Source organism: Poecilia mexicana, unplaced genomic scaffold, assembly GCF_051168715.1.
Source record: "Poecilia mexicana isolate PSO_F unplaced genomic scaffold, ASM5116871v1 scaffold_2, whole genome shotgun sequence".
NCBI lineage: Eukaryota > Metazoa > Chordata > Actinopteri > Cyprinodontiformes > Poeciliidae > Poecilia > Poecilia mexicana.
This window is the reverse complement of record NW_028263371.1, coordinates 11,888,802-11,911,102: the sequence shown is the minus strand read 5'-3', so window position 1 is coordinate 11,911,102 and position 22,301 is coordinate 11,888,802. Positions and strand designations below refer to the sequence as shown.

The following is a 22,301-nucleotide window of genomic DNA, read 5'->3' as shown; positions in this document are numbered from 1 at the left end:
GCAGGATAAAAAGAGAATCTTTAGTCCAGGTCTTTATTTAAAGGCCTGCATGAAAAGGAGGATGTGTGGACTGTCATTGGCTCAGAGTCCAATCAGAGGCTGGTTTTAAACGGGCTGGTCTCAAGTACAACAAACAGCTGGCTTCCCTAAAACTAACACACTGCGCTCCCCACAACAACCGGACACTTTTCTAGCTCTTCTTCCTCCCATCGCCTACATGTTGCTCTCTGCTGCCCCCTAGGGAAGAGAGGGGGCACCAGCTACACAACACTGCACACTTTAATTAATATTTTAAAATGTATTAATATGCACTGATGCGCTCGTGGATCCAACAGTAAAACTAAATAAGAAAGCGTAAAATATTCTCGCAAGACTAAGTTGCTGGGGTTTTAAAGAACCTTTATAATAATCGGGAGATTGAATAATTTTTAATATTATGTTAATGATAATTATTGGTAAGTTACTAAATAATATTTTTAAATGTGTAAATAACATTACAACATTATTAAGTAATATTTATATTATATACTGAGACAAATTTAAAGACAAATAAGACACTTCCGGTTTGTGTTTTTCAAAACAATCAGTATGATGTCTATGGTGATAAGAAACTACAGCTATGCCATTAAGCTAGAGAATTTACACATCACTTCCACTTCTTTTGAATACTTTCACATTAAGAGCTATGGAAATGAGTTCATATCCTCTGTTAGCTTTATATTAAATAATGCATTTTACTTTTCTTGTTTCCACCCTTAAACTTTTATTTAGAAGCATGAAATTAAATTCTGCCGAGGTTTTCCACCACCACCATATAACTTTCCTGTTCCTAGTCATTTAAAACAGATTAAAGTATTTAAATACTATTAGCAGTTGCACCTTGATGTTGTTGTACATGTAATACATTTATTCACAGATTAATTCAGTTATACAACATGTAGTGGCAATTGTTTGTCAAACCAAACATCCAACAAAAGTTCCAATAAGCCACTGAGACACTGGGGTCAAGTATTTCAACGCAGGCAAAGAAGGTTCAGGATCCAAACTTGTAACTTGTTCTTCATGATTTATTTTGATATCTTTGCAAAACAAACAATTACAGAGTTCAAACTTCCTTTGTTTTCTCTGCTACCTCCTTGCACTGGTAAAAACCATAGGCCCCTAACCCAAATGCCTGCTGGTCCTTTACCAGGCCCCTACATTTATAGAAAGTGGACCAACCCACCTCACTTCCTGTTTACTTAAAAAATATCAATAAGAAAAATAATAAAACAAAAAATATACATTTAAGAGCAAACTAACAAAATTCAAATGGATAAAGAATATAAACAATAAATAGCTCCAACACAACAGATTGCAGTTAAATAAGTAATATTAACTAGTCACATTTTAAACTTTAACTTTTATATTAAGTTTTTTTCCCATTAGGAAAAAAATGCATTGAGCAGCATTTTCATTAAATCAGCTTAAATTTCATTAATTTAAGCTGATTTTATTTGACCTGGTAAAGGTGAAAATGAGAACAAATGAAGTTAAACAAATTACCTGGTTAGCATGTAGCGGAATATCTGTAGTTACAATAGTTGACCACCAGAGGGCAGTGAGCGCTCATAATCCACAATCAAAAACCTGTTAAACTCGTTTGTTCTGCTGGTTTTCTGCAGAATGTTGAGAAAATAAATTTAAAATGAGCTAGTTTTAAAACTTAACATGTCTTGATTCAAATGGTCTAAATTGTGGTTTTAAATCAGTAACTTATTCTGGCTCTTTGACCTTTATTTTACCTGTAGTTACAGCAGATGGTTTGCTAGGATCGTTTGAACTGCCTTTTGTCTGTGGGAAAACAATACAGTGGAAGTTGTAGCTTTTCACACTCATCTGTGAAAGGCCGTAAACACGGCAGGGGTTTCTGGCTTCAGATAGAGGGTCAGAGATAGCTCCTGGTTGGATGAGCAAAGATACGCCTTATTTGAATAAATTAAATACAAGAGGATAAAACTTTCTACACAGAAGTAACAAATTAGATTTTGCCTTTGCAACTCTCCAAAGATGTCTTTGCACGTCTTTGCTTTCTTTTCCAAGTCTGTGAGGTAAATGAATGTATGTCTCCGTTGTTCTGCAGTTTCTGGTGTAAGTTTGTGCATTGTCTTACTTCTAAGTTTATGCATTGTCTTATATTGGATTAAACTCTGTAATTCTGTGACGTCAACACGCATTGTTGTTTTCCTTGTGGCTACACGTGGCCCGCCGAGAGGACCTGGGATCTAGAGTAAGAGAGAGAGCAAACTTTTTTCCAAAGTTAACTATTTTAGATTTTCTTCCTTAACAAGAACAAAAAACTGCTCAGCTCAAAATCTTCTTCAATAACAGCAAAACAGAAATACCGAAAGTTTTATATCTTTATTCTAGTTTTATTTCACTTTGTAAACTGAAACTGAAGAATCAAACTTTGATTCTGGACGCAGAAGGAAACACAAGTCACCTGACTTTCTGTGAAAAAGAAACTGAAACTAACTGATATTTTTCTTCAAGTCAGCCTCCATTTTGAGCGGAGGGTGGAAATAACATGTTGACTTGTTAACAGAGGTAAGTGTTGCCGCTCCGGGTCCCTCCGAGTCTCTCTCGGCTCTCTGGAGCCTTTCTGACCGATAAACCCTCCGAGGCTTCCCGGGGCCTCGACCACCTCGGTCTGGGTCCCTCGTCTCTCATAGGGTGTGGTCCCCCACAGCAGTGCTCTGATCTGGAAAGGAATTAGATTCAATGAAATGTTTTATTGTGAGACGTTGCTACTTATAAAGTGATTCTAAGTGAGGACACATTATGAGAGAAATAACACAAACCATAAACACACAGCTCAGTAACAGTGTTGTAGTACTCGAGATCGGTCTTGGTCTCTAGACCATTTTTTGATGGTATTTGGTCTCGGGCGCTGAGGACTCGGCATTTTATTGCAAGATCAGTCGAGACCGCAACTGTGAAAATATCACTAAGCGTACAGCATACTGTCCAGTTTCTTTGTTAACATCTTTGTTTTCCGTGGATGCCAAACGCACCGACTAAAATCCAGGCAATAACGTGTTTCTGTTACTCCCCCTCCCCACCCTCCAGTCCGGTTCTTCTGAACGGCTCTTTACTTAGAAAATAGGACTGGAGGGTCACTGAGAGCCGTTCTTTGTTCTTGTAATGCTTTGGGTACACTGCAGTAGCTATCATTATTTAATCATATGCATTGATATTTTTTAATTAACGAATAAATAAAACACAAGAATGAAAAAGCATGCACATTGCTCTATGATCGTTTTTGTTCACAGTGGCAGCTGTCATGTCTGCCATGGTGTCAGACTACCTGGCCTCATGTAGCAGGAGAGAGGGTGAAAACAGTCACAGTGAGCACCTTGTGCTTGGTTACTTCTTTGTTGCTCCCTGGTCAGTGTTCATAGTTGAGCGTTGTTTACCGTCAGAGCATTGCCTCAATTGCTATGTTTAAAGGTGCAGACAGTGATGGTTTCTGACATGACTAATATGGGCGTTATCTTTTTAGGGATGGCACGAGACCACAGCGGATTGTAGCACTTCACTTTAATATTGGTAAAATTTATTAAGTATTTAATATCTAGGTGTTTTTATGGGAATATGGATCTTTCAGATCAATTTGAGAAGCAATTTTGATAATATTTCAAATTTTATCGTGTCATTTAGCGCAGGCCGCTGGTCTTGGTCTTGACTCGGTCTCGACTTCCCTCGGTCTTGGTCTCGACTTGGTCTCGGACCCTAAAAGTCTTGGTCTTGTCTTGGTCTCGGGTTAGGTGGTCTTGACCACAACACAGCTCAGTAACTGTGGAGTTAACCTGGTGAATGATCAACTCTATGATACAACTTTTAAAAACTCACTTAAAACCCATTTATTTCTCTGGGTTTTAACCCTGAGTGAGCTATAGGGTTAAAACCCTTGTCTCCTCCCTTGTATGTCGAAATGGGGTCCAATCGACCCCACACACGTAAAACCTGCATCATTTTCCATAGACCTCTACGTTTGCCTCAGTCCTCGCACGCACAAGGGTTAATGCTGCACTGCTACTTGTATTTCTGATGTTTGATTTCTATTTTTCTTATATTTTATCATTTGTTTTCATTTTCCTGCAACCCTTTGGTCAGCTGCTGTTTTATTTTAAGTGCTTTAGAGATAAAGTGGTCCACCATGACAGCTGCATCTAAATCTGATCTGTTTGAGTGGAGTGTGCAGCAACGACCTTCTCAATCTAACCTAAATAAACTAAACTAAAAAAGTTAACCTCATGTAACTTTTTACATCAGTGTTCTTGTTGTAGGGACTCTCTGTGAATCTTTTTAACCTAAAAATCAGAACAAAAACAGTTTTAAACTAGTTTCTTTGCTTGTTGAAGTCAGCAGAAAGTGAAACACATCACTCCGTCCCTCATCAGTCTGGGTTCATCACAAACTGATGTTTCTCTTGTCTGGATCAGAACCGGCTTTAACCAGTCCACAGATTTCCTCTCTTCCTCTTCACTGACTTTGGTCTTTTTTAATTTTTACCTCTTGTTGCTTCTTGCAGCAGAAAGAATCGGGCCTCGCTGAGTGTTTGGGGGCTTCATCCCCTCATTGAAGCAGCTGATTACCCATGATTCCTTGCAGTGGGTCCAGCTGGTACCTCAGCTGGATGCTGTGGTCCCTGAAAGCAGCTTTAGCTGAGAGGAAATCCTGCTGAGCTGCTCACATGACCACAGAGGCTGACATGTTGCTGAGATCCCAGCTGGACCCGGTTCTGTCTGGAGGAGAGCTGTGGACCCGACCTGAGCTGCTGCTCCCTCAGAACCTTCTGCACACTGACTCCCTCCATACGGAGCTACAATAGAGTCACGATGCGTTCAGGTCCACTGTGGGAGCTAAACAAGTTCACTAGTTCATAGGAAATGTTCACTTGTTCATTCATCTGATTCACTCTGATCCTCTGAACTCCTGATGGGAACCAGCTTTCTGCATCACAGGACACTTACTGGACCTGGACCACTGGTCTGACTGGTTCTGGTTTCTTTCTCAGGCTGACTGAAGTCCAGAAGATGGAAGATCTGGATCTAAAGAAGGACAGAGCAAAACCTCCAGGACCCATCAGTCCGTCTGTGAGGAGTGACTGGTCCAGAGATAATCCTCCACTCTTCAGTACTGAACCTGGACCCTCAGGCAGAAAGTAAGAAACCAGTTTCTATCTGGTTCATGTGAATCTATAGAGATAAAATATAGATGATATTAACTGGTTGATCTTCAGTGTTTGATCAAAAGTAACTTAAATTTCTTACATATTAATTTAAAGTTAAACATGAAGGATGTTGGTCAGTAAATCAGTTTGAATGAAAAATGATGAAAATGAAAACAAAAACCAGCAACAATGTGAGGAGCAACGACTCAGATTGTCTCTGAACTGGATGTTGCAGCAACTAGTTGACTCTTTACTCTGTAGTAACTTTTCCATCACTAGTCTCTCGTCTCAATTAGGGCTGTTGTAAACGAATATTTTAGTAATCGAGTAATCTATCGATTATTCTTACGATTAATCGAGTAATCGGATAAAAAAAAATTATAAAATGAAATATTGGTAAGTCTGGCATAATACCGGTGTTACTATCAGATATCAATATCAGTCCAATTTTTCATATTTGAGCATCCCTAACAGTTGCTTTTTTGTAGTTTAGAAAACTAACCTGTAACAATAATAGCTCACTTTCTAAGTTAACCAGAAGAAAAGTTATAGAAAAATCTGAAATTATATTGAATTTAATAACAAAGAGGCAGGCTCACAAATATGCTTATAAAAAATGTCTACAATCCAGCTTTTAGTTTATATATTCATCTTCAGTGAGTTTAATAGATTAATTAAACTCACCTTGCCACCTAACCTGTCACGCTTTGGGTTTGAAAATACGGGAAATGCCGCCTGGAGTGGGAGGAGAGGGCGAATGAACGAACGTAAGATGGGGTGGAGGGGAGGAAATAGACCAGCGGACTGACGAACCGTTAGACCGGGGGACGAACACGGGGGAAGCAATACGGGATATTTACGACACCTTCACTGGTCACACTCAGAAACTCATCTACCAGCCATGTACGATGCGCTCCGCCACCCGTTTCTTCAGACCGGGATATGAAATGTATTGTGCGGTTCGTCGGTAAAGCTACATTTACACTGTAAGCATCAGCTACTCAGCCGCCCGCCCTGTTCAGGCTATCCGCTCACCTCAGCGCTCTTCCCGCCGTTCGCTTTCAACCAGCAGCCCCGGAGGAGAAATGCTGCCGTACTCCAGGCATTCCCCCAGTCATTTTAAGGATGCTTATTGGTTCCCCAAAAACGATAAAAAGTCGGGCATTATCATCAATCAATAAAATCCCCACGGGCCAATCTTGAAGATTGGACTTTATGCCGCTGAGACTTAGCTTTGTCAACAACTCAGAGGCGGAAGTGAGAGCTCCGCGCAACGCAAATGAAGTCCCGGCCGGAACACGGTGCGCTAACTAATAAAACATAAATTAACGAAGCTTCGAGGCAGGTAAATTTTCCTCGAGGAATTTTAGTAATCGAGGTACTCGAATCATTCGAGGAATCGTTTCAGCCCTAGTCTCAATCACGTCACTAAACTGATTTTTACAAGAAGATGAACCAGGTGAGTTTGTCAAAGTTTAAATTGTATAAACTTCCAGAAAACTGTACAAGAGTCGAAACACTGAATTTCTTTAACTCCAGACTAAAAAACATCTGATTTTAGTGGCTTTGATTATAAATGAAACAGTGACCAACATATTTGATGGTTATGATTTTGGTGATGCTCTCATCAAATATAATGTCTGTTCAGTTGTTGAATGCCTGGTGTTTTCTTTATAGCTTTCTGTCTTTATTATGCAAAGCGCCTTGAACTGCCTTGCTGCTGAAATGAACTGAACTAATAAAGTTGAATGAAGGTTCAGTTTGACCAACAGATCAGTCTGAATGTTTCACTCTGGAGCTTCAGACCTGCAGCAGTTTGTGTTCAGAGCTTCTTCTCTGGTTTTTATCTCAGTTTCTCACTGATTGATCTGAATAACAACATGTTTGTGTTTCAGAGGTCAGAACCACAGAGGGAGAGCAGAACCTCCAGGATCCAGCTGTCCCTCCATGAGGAGTGACTGGTCCAAAGATCAACCTCCATTCTTCAGAACTGAACCTGGACCCTCAGAACCAGAGTAAGAAACCAGTTTCTAACTGGTTCATGTGACTCTGCAGAGCAGGACTGGTTCTAGGCATGGATACATGAGGAGACAGGCAGAAAGTAAAGGAGGCTTTATTATGCGTCCATTTTCTGCTCCATGATATTTATTAACATTGATGACTAGTGATTGATTGATGGGATAAACTTTGTCCAACTCCACAACAAAACTCAACCCTAAAACCTTGAAATGAAAAAGTTTCTTCATAAACTTTTTATTTTCTTGTTAAATCCAAGATTTAACCAACAACATAACATTTATCTACTTGGATTGTGATCATGCAGTTTTGCATCTTAAGCTGATTTGAACCTAAATGAAGATAAAAAACACATTTCTTTCAAACAGTAATAACAGACAGACTAAAGCAGAAGGTTTTTAAACTCAAAGCTTCAAAAGTCTTTCTTCCTGCTCCTGTTTTCTACTGTCTCTTTGCTTCAGTGCTCAGTGAGACATCAGGCAGGATGAATGATCTTAAAGATTCACTGAATGTTGGCTGTGGTTGGTTACCCAGCATTGGCTCAGGTGATGCACAGCAGCTTTATTACAGGAGACACACCTGATGGAGAACCAACACAGAAAATGAGAAGGGAGAGGGCAGGTCAGACATTTTCTGTTTCATTTGGAAAAGGCAGCAATTTGACTCAAAATAGGGATTTTGTTTGAAGTTGCAAAAGAGGAAAAGGATAAAGAAGGAAGATATGTAATGATTGTAGGACGAATCGGAGAAATGACAATTTCAGTAATAAATGTTTATGAGGAGAAGGACAGTTTCCTGAAACAAACAGTCAGAATAATAACTGATGATGGAAAAGGAATGAAACTGATGGGGGGAGACTTTAATACGGTTTAAAATAATATATTAGTTAGATACTCTTCTGATTATGGGCCACAGACAACGACATCCAGAATGCTAAATAATATTATAAAGAGCTGGTCTGATTGATGCTTGGAGAAATATCAACCCCAAGAAGAGAGACGACACATTTTACTCAGATCCACACAAAAGCTACTCTGGAATAGATTATCTATACAAATCTGAGCCACATATACATAAGGTATTAAAATGTAACATAGAAAATCTAACTATAAGTGGCCATGCACCTATAATGTTGTCTCTGTGTGGACAGACAGATTCTGGTTCATTTGTCCTGGTTCCTCCACAGAGAGGATCTGCAGAGCTCAGAGGTTCCCACTGATCCCTCTGTCCAGCAGCACCAAACACAGCTGGACTCCATATTTATGGTCTGTACATCGGTTCTGTTCAGTCTGTAGACCAGAGGACTGTCAGTCTGTCCAACATGGACCTGATGTTCAGATCTAGTCTGATATCTTCTCATTCTGTTCCAGCTGCTGGAGGAAAACATTGTCACATTCGTGAAGAACGAGCTGAAGAAGATCCAAAAGGTTCTGAGTCCAGATGACCCAGAACGCTCAGAGGGTCAGAGTGAGGATGAGGAGCAGAGGAGCAGCAGAGAGGCGGTGATGAAGATCACCCTGAACTTCCTGAGGAAGATGAAGCAGGAGGAGCTGGCTGACCGTCTGCAGAGCAGTAAGAGGATTTCTACAACAATTCTGCTGTTATGTTGAATAATTAAAACATGATTACATGAGAAAATGAATTCAACTGAAATCAAACAAGAGAAACGAACAAATACAGAAAATCTTAATCAAACAGTCACATGAGCTCAATGACGTTCTGGATTCAGCAGCTTTTTTATTTAAACATCACCTGTGGTGACTGATGTGCTGCTCATGAAATATAAACTTTGGGAACTTTATATTTACCGTAAAATACTGTAAAAAACAAACATGGCAGCAATGCACAAGATAAAAACCCATTTTAGTTTTAATTCCTGCACCCAGTACATAAAAATGTTCCATTCAGCTGCAGATGAAGAACCTTCAGAAACACACAGACAGCTACCAAATTCACCCTGTGATGCAGCAGCGCCAACATTGAGGGCCAGTAAATGATAAACTGCTGCTGATCTGCATGACATGAACTCTCCGACTGTCTACCGTCCATCTACATGCATCCAGACAGAAGAGGTGGCTAGAAGGTCTCCTTGTTGAACTGAGCTGCAGGCATTTGATGCAGATCAAGTTCAAAAAGTTCTTGCCAAGGTTTTTATACAGTTTTTCCTGTTTATCCCTAAACAACCAACTATCAAAGTGTCTCTGAATCCTTCTGCTTAGGGCAGAACCTGGATTTCTACTGGAAGTCGGTTTGTAAAGAGTAAACAGGACAGTGGAGAGAACAGTTCCCTGGCTTGACCCAGTGCTGCGTAATATTGTGTCCCAGTTTGCTGTTTTCATTGGTCACTCTCCCCAGCTGCAGTGGCCTGTCCAGACCTTACAGTGTGTTGTCTCCATGCAGGGACTCGAGCTGGAAAATGTCAACGGAAACTCAAGTTAAACTTGAAGAAGAAGTTCCAGAGTCTCTCTGAAGGCGTCGCTGAACCTGGAAATCAAACCTTTCTGGACCAGATCTACACAGAGCTCCACATCACAGAGGGGTTAACTAGAGAGGTCAACCAGGAACATGAGGTCAGACGGATTGAAACAGCATCCAGGAGACAAGAAACAATCAGGAGAGAAGACATCTTTAAACCTGGAAGTGATCAACCAATCAGAACAATGATGACCATGGGAGTGGCTGGCATTGGGAAAACACTGTTAACACAGAAGTTCACTCTGGACTGGGCTGAGGGCAGAACCAACCAGAACATCCAGTTCATATTTCCATTGACTTTCAGAGAGCTGAATGTACTGAAAGAAGAAAAGTTCAGCTTGGTGGAACTGATTCATCACTTCTTTGAAGATATTAAAGACGCAGGAATCCGCAGCTTTAAAAAGTTCCAGGTTCTGTTCATCTTTGACGGTCTGGATGAGAGTCGACTTCCTCTGGACTTTGATGATAATCTGATCCTGTCTGATGCTACAGAGTCCAGCTCAGTGGATGTTCTGCTGACAAACCTCATCAGGGGGAAACTGCTTCCCTCTGCTCTCCTCTGGATAACCACACGACCTGCAGCAGCCAATCAGATCCCTGCTGAGTGCGTTGGCATGGTAATAGAGGTCAGAGGGTTCACTGACCCCCAGAAGGAGGAGTACTTCAGGAAGAGATTCAGAGGTGATGAAGAGAAGGCCAGCAGGATCATCTCCCACATCCAGAAATCCAAAAGTCTCCACATCATGTGTCACATCCCAGTTTTCTGCTGGATCACTGCTAAAGTTCTGGAGGATGTGATGAAGACCAGAGAGGGAGGAGAGCTGCCCAAGACCCTGACTGAGATGTACATAGAGTTCCTGCTGGTTCAGCTCAAAATCAAGGAGGAAAAGTTTGATGGACGACGAAAGACAAGAAATATCTGGAGTCCAGAGAACAGGAAGCTGATTGAGTCTCTAGGAAGACTGGCTCTAGATCAGCTGCTGGAGGGAAACCTGGTCTTCTATGACAAAGATCTTGATAAATGTGGCATCAACATCGAAGATGCTGCGTTGTTCTCAGGAGTTTTCACTGAGATGTTTAAAACGGAGAGAGGAACGCGCAACATCTCCGTCTACTCCTTTGTTCATCTGAGCATCCAGGAGTTTCTGGCTGCCGTCTACATGCTCCACTGCTTCACCAGCAGGAGGTCAGAGGTCATCAAGACGTTCCTGGTAGAAGAATACAATGAAACATCTCTGGATGAGTTCATGAAGAAAGTCATGTATAAATCCCTCAGCAGTGAAAATGGCCACCTGGACCTGTTTGTCCGCTTCCTTCATGGTCTCACTGTGGAGTCCAATCAGAGACTCTTAGAGGATCTGCTGGGTCAGACAGAGAACCGTCCAGAAACCATCCAGAGAATCATCACCAACCTGAAGAAGAAGAACACTGATTACATCTCTCCTGACAGAAGCATCAACATCTTCTACTGTCTGGTGGAGATGAACGACGTCTCATTTTATCAGGAGATCCAACGGCTGCTGGATTCAGGGAAGTATCTCTCAGTGACTGACTGTTCAGCTCTGGCCTTCATGCTGCAGATGTCAGAGGTTCTGGATGAGTTGGACCTGAAGAAGTACAATACATCACCAGATGGACGACTGAGACTGGTTCCAGCTGTGAGGAACTGCAGAAAGGCTCGGTGAGTCCAGATGTTTTCATTGTGTGAATGCTGATTCAGCACTATTGTCCTCCTGTTTCTTCTTCTTTCTTCAAGTTGATTCTGGATGTTTTTGGCCTTTAACTACTTCCTTCATCCTCTGGATGATTTCAGCCATTCAAACATCTAAACATTCAGTTCATCCAGGACAGCTGCAGCTTCTAGTTTTTACACATTTTGATCTTTAAAAATATTTAACTTTTTATCAGTTTTCAGGTTGAAATGAATAGAAAACCCTGAACTCTAGAAAATGTCTATTTCCTCTCAGATCCAATCAGCCAGAGAGACTTTTTAAACTTTAAACTCTCTTCACTCATTGAGCTGCTGCTCCATAATTCACCTTTTAGGATCTTTGACTGTTTTTATAAAATAATTGTTTAGGTTTGATGGAAAGTTGAACCATTAAAATAAACCGTTGCATTAATTATAAACTTTGTGAACGGTGTTGATCTTCTTCATCCCGTCATCATCCTCTCCTCTTCCTCCTCCACTAGTTTCCTCTGAGTTTGTAACTGAGACCAAAATGTGGTGATTGTTGTCTGGTTCCAGAAAAAGTCCTAGTTTCTGTCAGATCCTCCCAAAGCTCTGAGAACTCTGCTTCCAGAGCTGGAACCATTTTCCTCATCAACTCTTCATCTGCAGCCTTTGTTGAAGCTGTTAGCTGTCCTCCATGAAGACCTGCAGAGACATGAGCTTCAGCTCTTTAGACATCCCAGCCTCTTTAGTTCTGGAGAACTTTCACTGCTTCACCATGAAGATGCTGCTGGACCCAAACGCTCCGTCTCCTCCAGGGGTTTTGCTCTTCAGCTCTTTAGGAGTTTAGCAACAATTTCTTCTGACATCCAAACCTTTGTTCCTCTGAGACGATGGACAGACCACTGCAGAGACACGTGTCCCTCGTCCAGCCAGTTTGTCCCAGTTCCTCTCAGACCAACAGAGGACGGTCCAGACCTGAAGGAGCAGCAGGACCGGTTCTGCTGCTGCTCTGCAGGACGACCAGAACAATCTGCAGCTTTTAGCTGAAGGAGGTTGACGACTGTCCACTTTCTACTTTGTTACAGCATCAAATCCAGCAGATGAACGGAGACACAACTGGGAGCATCATGTGTCTGGTCTGCTCCCAGTTTCCTCTGTGGCAGCATTTAATAATCTGCTGCTGGGAGCCACGTTTCTATAGAATATACTACTATTATTAATGATGAGGAGGATTCTAGATGCTGCAGCAGCAGATATGGGCTAAACAAACCCAGAGATGCCAGAGGTCCACAGCAGGCTGGACTTCCTGCTCTGCTCACTTCATTTATAACTCACTTCCTGCTTGGTGGAAGATCTCAAGGAGCCAAACGGTCTAGTCCAAGTCAGTGTGACTTGTCAGAGCTGTGAGCAGTTCCTCCTCCTCTCCATCATCTCCAGTAGTTTCCTTCATTCAGCTCAGTCAGCCTCTTCATCAGCTGCTGCAGCTCCTTTGAGGCTCTGATGCTGCAGAGAAACTGAACTTTCCTTCACAGATGATAGAAGGTCTTCAACATCTGACTGAGCTGAAGGTCTGAGGACATGAAGCCTGGACCAGAACCAGAACCAGAACCTGGACTTTAGTCAGGAGCTGCACAGACTCTCTGTCGGCTCAAACTCAGTAAACTGAAGATCAGATGTTGATCAGATGATGACATCATGATGACATCACTGTTATCATATTTTATCTGTTTATGATCCATATTGATTTCATTAGAACTGAATTCATTTCTTCTCTCATCACAGACTTGGTGGCTGTTTGCTCCAAAAGGCTGAATGTGAAGTTTTGGCTTCAGCTCTGAAGTCCAACCCAGATCTGACTGAACTGGAAATAAGTCGGATCAACATAGATGGAGGTGGAGACTCTGATATGAAGAATGTGTCTGAGATCCTGCAGAGTTCAGTCAGTAAAGTGAAGAAACTGGGGTTTGTTTTCTCTATTTATACAATAAAATCATTCATTGATACTTTAATCCTTAGTTTAATTAATAATTTAGTTGTAATATTTAAAAACAATATTTTTAAATGTCAGATTCAAATTTCAAACAATTTTACCTTATAAATAAATGATTTTCTTATTTCAGACTTTGAGATCATTGAACTTTGTTTTTCAGTTTTTAAAATGTTTCTGACTGATGAACAAAATGAGTAAAATAATTCAAATGAAGTTAATTAACGATGGAGATGTTTCAGTTTGGTTGGTAAAGATTCAGATTGTTTTATTTCTGATTCTCATCTTTACATCCAGAATGAAATGTTTTCCTCCAGTCGAGCCACAAACACTGACCAGTTCAAATCATCATTAATGAAACATCTAAGAAGTGACTGATTGTAGAAAAGCAAATCTAGATGAGCTGAATGACAGTGAGGTTTGCAGCAGCAGCAGGTTCCTCACTTTGTCCTGAAGCTGTGGTTCTGTTGGGCCGGGTCAGAGAGGAACCGTCCTCTTCAGTCTGACAGCTGTCAGTCGGTTGGAGCCTCGTCTCTGTGATGAAGCTTCATCAGGTCACGTCTCCTTAGGAAATAATGGCCTCCATTGGCTTTCAGCAGCTTTAAGAAGAACCCAAGGCCATTCATGAATAAACTGAGTGGTTCTGATCCGGTTACCAAGTCGGGTCTCCAGCTGATGATCAGAACCAGCAGAAATAGCTCACCTCATCCAGGCTGCTGCTCATAGAAAACTTTGAGTTTCTTTGTTGATCAAATGTTCTGGTTCTGCTGGTTTGGACTCTTTAAACCAGTTTGACTGGATCAGATGTTAGAATCAGTTCATCATGTTTCTTTTACATTCAGGGAAATTAATTTTCTACATTTTATTATTTATTTGTTCATATTTCAGTTTTAACTGCATCCTGTTGGCTTCAGCTCATCTTTTATTCTTTATTCAGATTGTGGGACTGCAGGTTGTCAGAGACCAGCTGGACGTCTCTGTTCTCAGCTCTGAAGTCCAACCCGACCCATCTGACAGAACTGGACCTGAACGGATCCAACCTGAAAGGTTCTGGACTGAAGGAGCTCTGTGGCTTTCTACAGACTGAAGGCTGCAGACTGGAAACATTGGGGTTTGTAATTATATAATTATCAATATTTCAGTGAATAATTATCTATAATTGATCATAAATCAAAGTTCATATCTTCTGTTCTAATAAATATTTTCTGAGTTTGTTCCTGGATCCAGAGTTTAATTTAGTCCCTCTGTGTAACTGAGTTGGACCTGCTGACCTGAGGTCAGAACAGGACAGCATTCGGACCCCCAGTGTGTAGAAATCCCCCTCATGTCAAGCAGGTCAAAGGTCATTCAACCCAGTCTAGAAAAGAGAATTCCTGGAATCTGACAGGAACAAATCAATAATCAATGATTGATGCTTCAACACTTTGATCAGAACCTGGAATGATTTTACTGACTAAAATCCTCCAACACAACATGACCCAGTACCAGGTTCTGGTTCTGGTTCTGAAGTCAGCAGGTCTTTATTGAAGCAGCAGCTTGTTGGCTTTAATATTCATGAGAATCTTTAACTGGTTCTGTTGGACTGGTTCACCTGCATCCTGTTGGCTTCAGCTCATCTTTAATTCTTTATTCAGGTTGATGGACTGCATGTGGTCAAAGTTCAGCTGTGATTTTCTGGCCTCAGCTCTGATGTCCAACAGCCTCCATCTGACAGAACTGGACCTGGAAGAAAACAACCTGGGGGATTCAGATGTTCAGCAGCTGAAGTGTTTTGTAGAGACTTTACAGTAAGTAAATGTTTGTAGTGAGTCCAGCTGCTGTCAGCATATTGAACTAAACCCAGTTAGCATCAAAGCAAAGCTCCAGTGTTCCCAGTAAAGCTGCAGCTTCTCAGTGGGAGGAGAATGGTTCAGGCTTCCTGATTGGACACAGAGACAGCAATCAGCCAATCAGAGGAGCAGCAGCTTGCTGTGTTCCTGTGTTTGTGTTGGTGTGAAGATGAGTGTTGTTGCTGTGTCCATGTCTCCAGGACGTCCAGCTGGACTCCAGAGTCCAGCCGTCCAACATGTCTAGAGACAGTGGTCCTCATTCATCAAACTGTGGCAGCAGCAGATCTGATCTCAGATCTGCTTGTTCTCTCAGTTCAACAGGAAACAACTGATCAGGTTCATCTTGGTCACAGCTCTGAGATCAGTCTGACTGCAGCCTGGAAACCATCTACTGGATGTGCTGCGTCACTGACTGCTGCTGGAGAGGCTGGAAACACTCACTGATCTGATCTCTCCTTCCTTCTTCTCTCTGCAGGCGATGATCTCTGTAAAGTAGAGAACGGTCTCTGTGTCCTGCTGATCCTCAGAGGTTGAAGCTGCAGCAGTTTGAGTCTAAAGAGACTGACTGGATCATGATGATGACCTCTGACCTCCAAGATTTTCCTCCCGTTTATTTTCTCATGTCTGTCATTTAGTGTCTGATATTGTTTGTCTCTTTGGATCAATAAAGATCCGATTCAAACTGGGCTCCATTTAGAGGCTTCATGGAGTTTTGATCTGAACTGGATTAACTGGAAAGTTGATCTTTTTTCTCTCTGATTCATTTTCATCCTGGAACCAGAAATGGTCTGAGATGGAAACATGGGAATCATTTCAGTTCAGCTTTGAATCATAAAGACACTTCAAACCTCTTTTCTCTGCTGCTTCTTCTTCTGTTGACAGGAAAATGTTCCTCAAAGCTCCACAGATAAAAAGATGCTTTACTGGAAACTGCAGAGAAACTTCAGCTTCCATCACAGAAACCAGTTGAACCAGTTTAGAACTGGATGTCCCACAGGAACTCTGATCTTAGAGCAGTTTTCAGGAACATCCAGCATTTATCTGGACATTATTTTAATATACTGTATATATTGTTATTTTGTTATAGTCATTCTAAAAATCTTTAAATAATGAAGTTTTGCATCACATTCATTGATCCTCAGCTTTAATATTCCTCAGCCTGTTTTGGTTTTTACTTTTTTAACTCCATGTTTCATGTTTTGAGTTTTCTAGAGAACTTTAGGACTCGATGTGTCACATCAGGCTCTTTACTGAGATTCACTGATTTATTCAGACCTCAGAGAATCACTGGGATAATGTGCTGATTGGTTCATGTTTTTATATTTCTCCTAACCTAATATGGGTTATTTGGTTAATAAATATTTTAATAATGCTCTTTGTACAAATATAATAACTGCACCTTTTATTTTAATCCTTCATGCTGTCTAGCTTTTTGTATTAGGATCAACAAAGAATTGAAAATATATTTAAGTTTTCATTTTGACTTTATTTGGGTTTACTAAATAATTTAGGTTTATTTAGTAACAACAGAAACATCCTGTTCAGTTGATCTGAGCTTTTGAACTGATTTTGTGGTGAACCTTTTCCATGAACTGCTGAGATTCATGATTGGAAGACATTAATGCAATAAAGTCATTAAGTCTCAGTTAATAAATATTGAGGCAATTTATTTTTACAGAACGTGTTGCATCAACCATTTTATTTAATCGTTTGGATAATGTGCTGATTGGTTCATGTTTGATTTTACATTTTTTCTAATGTAATGTGGGTTGCTGTCTGTTTAATGAGCAATAAAGTTTTTAATAACATTCTTTGTGTTTTCTGTTCAGCAAATTGTTTACAAAACTACAGGTCAAAAAATTAGAACATCACAAAAAGTTCATTGAAGTCATTGTTTCCATTCAAAGAGTGAAATTTGTATATTTTATTCATTCGATAAATTCAGACTGATATATTCTCCCGCAGGAGCTTCTGGTTCTGGTTCTGTTCTGGTTCCACCCAGCAGAACCAGTCACAGTTTGACCTCTGACCTCTGGAACCAAAGCAGATGCCCAGATGATTGTTGAATTTCTGGAAGGTTCTGGTTCTGACAGAGAGGAAAACTCCCAGCATGCATCAGGATTCTTGGTCTTCTTTAGAGTCAAAGTTCTGGTTCTGGTCCAGATGGATCTGAAGTCTGTTTCTGAGCAGTTAGATTTACTCAGTTACTTTTACTCCAGTAATCTTTTGTAAAAATGAGCCTTTAGGAGTATTTTTACTACGCTGTACTTTTCCTGATTTCTTTTATTTTGAAGTATTTTTACTCTGACTTCAGTAAATTTTCTGGCTCCTCGACTCGCTGAGAGGAACTTCACTGAACGAAGAACAAACTAGTTTTAGACTAAAATTCACCAGACACACATCTACAGTTTCTGTTACAATTTATACGTTTTATTTAGAGATAAACTGATTTATAAATACATTTACCTTATTTCATTATTCTGACAGTATTATTTATATTAATTAATTTCATTTACTCTTTATAATACCAACATTTCCTCCAAACTTTTATATTTAAAGTTACAAATTTTGGAAATATTTGTTGCCAGGTTTGATAGATTTGTTCATAAACACCAACAACTCACTGAGAGTCGGTTTGGATTTAGGTCACAAAGATCCACAGCAATGGAAGTTCTTCAATAACAGAAGGAGCTACCTGTTCACTAGATACAAAGAAACCTGCTGTTAGGGTATTTATTGACTTAAAAAAGCATTTATACAATTTATCATGAAATACTCATCAAGAAACTCGAGAGCTATGGTTTAAGAGGAGGAGTTTTGCAATGGATGAAAAGTTTTCTCAGCAACAGGCAACAATTTGTCCAAATGGGTGATTTCCATTCCTCATGCTTTGGTAATGGTTGTGGTGTTCCTCAGGGCCCAGTACTGGAACTGAAGATGTACAAAGCTAGAAACAAACTATTAAAATATTCCAAAATTGTTACGGATAGAGTGGGTGGATATGACTATAGAGAAAACCTCAACTTCAGAACTTCACCTGTTGGAACAACGATGAAAATAATGTGCGTCTCAGTAATTGGTGTGAAGATTTGGATCAAACTCAGTGTTGAAGCAAAGTCCAAGCATGACGCATTTTAAGAAAAGCCTCAAAATGGTTATTATTCAAAGGTTCAGGGACAAACAGGGGTGACGAATTTGTCTGGGAGGTGAAATGTTTGTGAAATAAAAATTACTATCATCATCTTGTAATTTATAAATATGAATTGATGTTTTGATCAGTGACTCAGAACATGAGAAGCTTTTTCACCAAATCCTTTTTTCCTCTAGTAATTTTTCAGACGCTCCTTTTTCCTTGTCCTTCAGTGAACCAGGCTGAGGTTCTGCTGCTCTGGACCACATTTGGTCTCAGTTTTATCCTCCGTTGTCTCTGCAGCTGGAAGGACTCAGTAGTTTTTCCTTCCAGAAGAGTTGAACCCTGAATCGTCTCCTGCTATGAAGTCGCTGCACAGCCAGTTAAAATGCTGCTTCTGATGGCGTCCAGGATGAGTCGAACCCGTTTGATTGGGCCCAGAGGAGGAGCAGAGCGGCCGATGCTGCAGCACCTGGTGTCTGATCGGCTGTGGGAGATCGCTCCATCGTTTGCTCTCACTTTCTCTGCCGTTGGTTGGATTCAGCAGATGGTTGAAGAGAGTTTCCAGCATCAGTTCTGCTCTCATTGCTGCTGGATGGATTTATTTCCTGAACCCTGTGATGGTACCAGGTGAGGCTGAAGGCGTTTGGTCCCATTGGACCCTCTGGTTCCCAGCAGGTTCCTTCTTCTGGTTTTCCGACTCCACAGTGACGACGGTAAACTCGGTCCTGTGGCGACTCAGTTGCTCAGCAGCTGAACATCATCATTTTGAATCATCCATGTTTAAAAGTCAAAGAGCTGAGCTCTGATTGGATCAGAACCGCTCTTCATTCAGAACCAGGCTGTGGAAAGATGGCGGCAGCAGAAATACTTTGTTGCTGTCGTTGACAGCATCTGCTGATCTGAACTCCAGACTGACTTTGTGTTTAAAAGCTCAGCAGCTTTTATCCACATGTTTTATTCTGCTTTTAGAGAATCTTTCCTTTTTCTCTCTCCTGCTGGTTCGGGTCACTAATGCCTCGTTTCCACTGAGCGCTGCAGCGCATCTCGACCCGGTTCACTCTTTAGTCTGGTTCCATCCTGAAAACGTCCTAATCAAAGGTTAGTAGCTTTCCTTGTCATTTTTACTGAGTATTTTAGTTGAATGTTAACAGCTTTGTTAAAAAGTTTGAAGTATTTTTCTCTCCATGTGGATCAATAATACCAAGCCTCACAGCTGATATTCATAAACAGTAAGAGAGGCTGAGAGCTGATTGGATATTGATTCCTGATAATCAGGTGGAGCCCAGACTTGATGATCAAAATGATCAACTTTTATCATAATTGCCCTTCAGGCTCTTATTGATAGTTATTGATTACCAAACTAAACCTGTTGCTGTCAACAGTTTGAACCAGAAGAGCCTTTAGAGAGTCGTAAAGATTTATGGTTCAGTATCTTTTCTGACCGTAGTGAACTGTTCTGATGGATCCGAGTCGTCCAATCAGGACGGACCTTGTTTCCCTCCTTCAGCTGCAGATTCACCATCAGAACCAGCTGCTTCAGTCTCTCACACCATCAGCTGCACTTTGTAACCTGTGGAGCTGTTTGGATGTTGAGAGTTTGGTTTGTTCCTGTTTTTACTGCCTGCTGTAAAATGAATTGCCACCAGGATAATGAAGAGGAATCGACCTTTGACCCTTGCAGTAGGGTTGGCGGCATGAAGGTTAATGTTCAAGGAAGTGGAAGCAGTCAGAAAACGATCCGTCTAGAAATGGAGCCGAATGTTTTCCAGACTAGAAACAAAGACAGAAATATTAAAGCTGAACTAAAGCGATCAGATCTCCTCCCAGGATTTCTGCTGATCACTTCCTGTTTTACTGAACTACTTCCTGTATTGATAAGTTGACAGGAAATGAACTAAATATTAGGGAAAAAAACCCTGAAAAAGTTTAAGTTTAGAGTTTTCCAGCTCAGCTCAGTGTTGGTTCAAAGGCAAGAAGACAGTAAAGGTGTTTAAAGTCACCTGGGCAGGGGGCGGAGCCTCAGGTGGAGTCAGGGATCAGATCAGGAGACATGGGGTCAAAGTTCATGTAGCAGCAGAGCAGAGTCTGGATCAGGGTGAGTGTTCACTTCTTCTTGTTTTCCTCCCTCTGGGTTTTCTCTCTGTGGAGGAACCAGAACCAGAACTCGGCCCGGTTCTCCTTCAGCTCTTCATATCTTCACAGGAAACAGACGAAGCTTTGATTTTCTGACATTTGGACTCAAACTAACAGAGAAGCAGGAAGTTCAAACCTTCGTTCTCTCAGTGGGAATCTTGGACCGACCCGTTTATCCTGGTTCTTTAGAGTCAAAGTCTCTTTAATCGTCTCTCTGGGAGAAATTGGACTTTAGTTTGGTTCTGCTGCTTGTGTTGTTCTCTTCCATATCATCACCAAAATAATCAATACTTTCATAGACTGATATGTAAATAGATTAAAACCAAACAGCTGCTCCGACCTCTAAATCAGGTCACTTATTTTTCCCATGGAGCCGCATAAGAAACAGTAAACATAGTGGAGGGCCGGGCCGATTTATGTTTTCGCATCCACCTGAATAATGTGTAGTTGCGCCACTGGTGACTCCTTACAAGGTTCGGATCCGTCCCGTCCTTCCAACCAGCGCTTGGTGCCCAGAGGAGAAAACCTCCTGCTGCTCCTTCCCTCCTGCCTCACCTGGAGATCCAGGCCGCCGCTGCTGGGACCTCCGTCCGTGGAGCGTCGGCTCCTTCGTCCATGGAGGGTCAGGCGATTCTTCTTAGTGGCTGTGTCCTTGGCGCCACCTGCAGCTCTGATCATTTCCCTTCTTGCTGCCGCCATTCGGATCACAGCCACGGGGGGCATCTGCCTGCTCCTGCTTACCAGCAAGTTTCTGGAGGTCCATATGGAGTCTTTGATGGTGGCTAGGGATGAGCCACATCTCTGCGAAGTCCTTCTTCACCATTTTCCGGTGGCTCACCCCGTACAGCACTAGCTGTGTGTCGAGGACCTCCCTTGCTGGCAAGTATGGGAATTGCAATAAGCCCTGTGGCCTTTGCCCACAGGTCCCTGGCAGCGCTGCTCTCCCACAGCAGGTGTCTCACCGACTCCGGCGCCACAACCGGGTCGGGGGCAGATGGACGTCGCTGACATGCCGCGGGAGTCCATAACGGCTCTGACCAGGAGGATCTCATGAGCCACCATCCATGACAGGTCCTGGAGTCTGTTCGGAAGGACGGGACGGCTCACGTTGCGCCAAACCGTGGCGGCGTCTCCGAACAGGAGGCCGCGCACTGGAGTCACTGGTTCCCGGTCCTGCACAACAGAAATAATAAAACGATTTTTTTGAAATTTGAAATTTATTCGAACATGATACAAATAAAAAAATAAAATAGTGCACAATAACAAGAAGTGAATAAAAAAAAGAAAATACAGATATCTGTTTCCCTTAACATATGCTCAAAAAGGGGTAGGAAGAAGAATAAAACTTATTAACTCCTACCCCCTAAACACTTGAAAACTTACAGTACTACTGTTATTTAAAAGAAAATCAAAGTCAAGTGAAAATCAAAGTGGCAGTCAGCAATTACTGACATTTACCTATACATTATCCCTTTTTATACTGGTTTATACTAGTTATACTGGTTACTATTGCTTTGTTTTAAATCTTCATCTAATTTGCTCCATAACTTTACACCTTTAATTGAGATACAGAAACTTTTTCTTGTTGTTCTAAAATTGCGGATCTGTAAGTTTGAGTGACCCCTTAAATTATACCCCCCTTCTCTTTCAGAAAACATACTCTGTATGTGCTCAGGTAGCAACTTTTTAGATACTTTGAACATAAATTGAGCCATTTTAAATTCTACAAGCTCGTCAAATTTGAGAATTCTGGATTTTATGAAGAGCGGGTTTGTATGCTCATAATAACCAACATTATGGATGACTCTAATGGCTCGTTTCTGTAGGACGGTTACCGG

The 22,301-nt window shown here is 41.3% G+C and overlaps 1 protein-coding gene across 1 annotated transcript in view; it reads left to right on the top strand.

Annotated features, from left to right (window-relative positions):
* Nucleotides 1–1,766: 1,766 nt before the first annotated feature.
* Nucleotides 1,767–22,301, top strand: part of LOC148160428 (uncharacterized) — a 34,472-nt gene continuing 13,937 nt past the window's right edge. Inside the window, exons 1-13 of the mRNA XM_088003692.1 lie at nt 1,767–2,586; nt 5,060–5,206; nt 7,111–7,230; nt 8,418–8,496; nt 8,602–8,803; nt 9,632–11,387; nt 13,164–13,343; nt 14,306–14,479; nt 15,003–15,155; nt 20,937–21,085; nt 21,132–21,304; nt 21,387–21,446; nt 21,535–21,633. Coding sequence (XP_087859818.1) covers nt 5,079–5,206; nt 7,111–7,230; nt 8,418–8,496; nt 8,602–8,803; nt 9,632–11,387; nt 13,164–13,343; nt 14,306–14,479; nt 15,003–15,155; nt 20,937–21,085; nt 21,132–21,304; nt 21,387–21,446; nt 21,535–21,633 — 3,273 coding nt within the window. The 5' untranslated portion in view covers nt 1,767–2,586; nt 5,060–5,078. The remainder of the gene's footprint in view (nt 2,587–5,059; nt 5,207–7,110; nt 7,231–8,417; nt 8,497–8,601; nt 8,804–9,631; nt 11,388–13,163; nt 13,344–14,305; nt 14,480–15,002; nt 15,156–20,936; nt 21,086–21,131; nt 21,305–21,386; nt 21,447–21,534; nt 21,634–22,301) is intronic.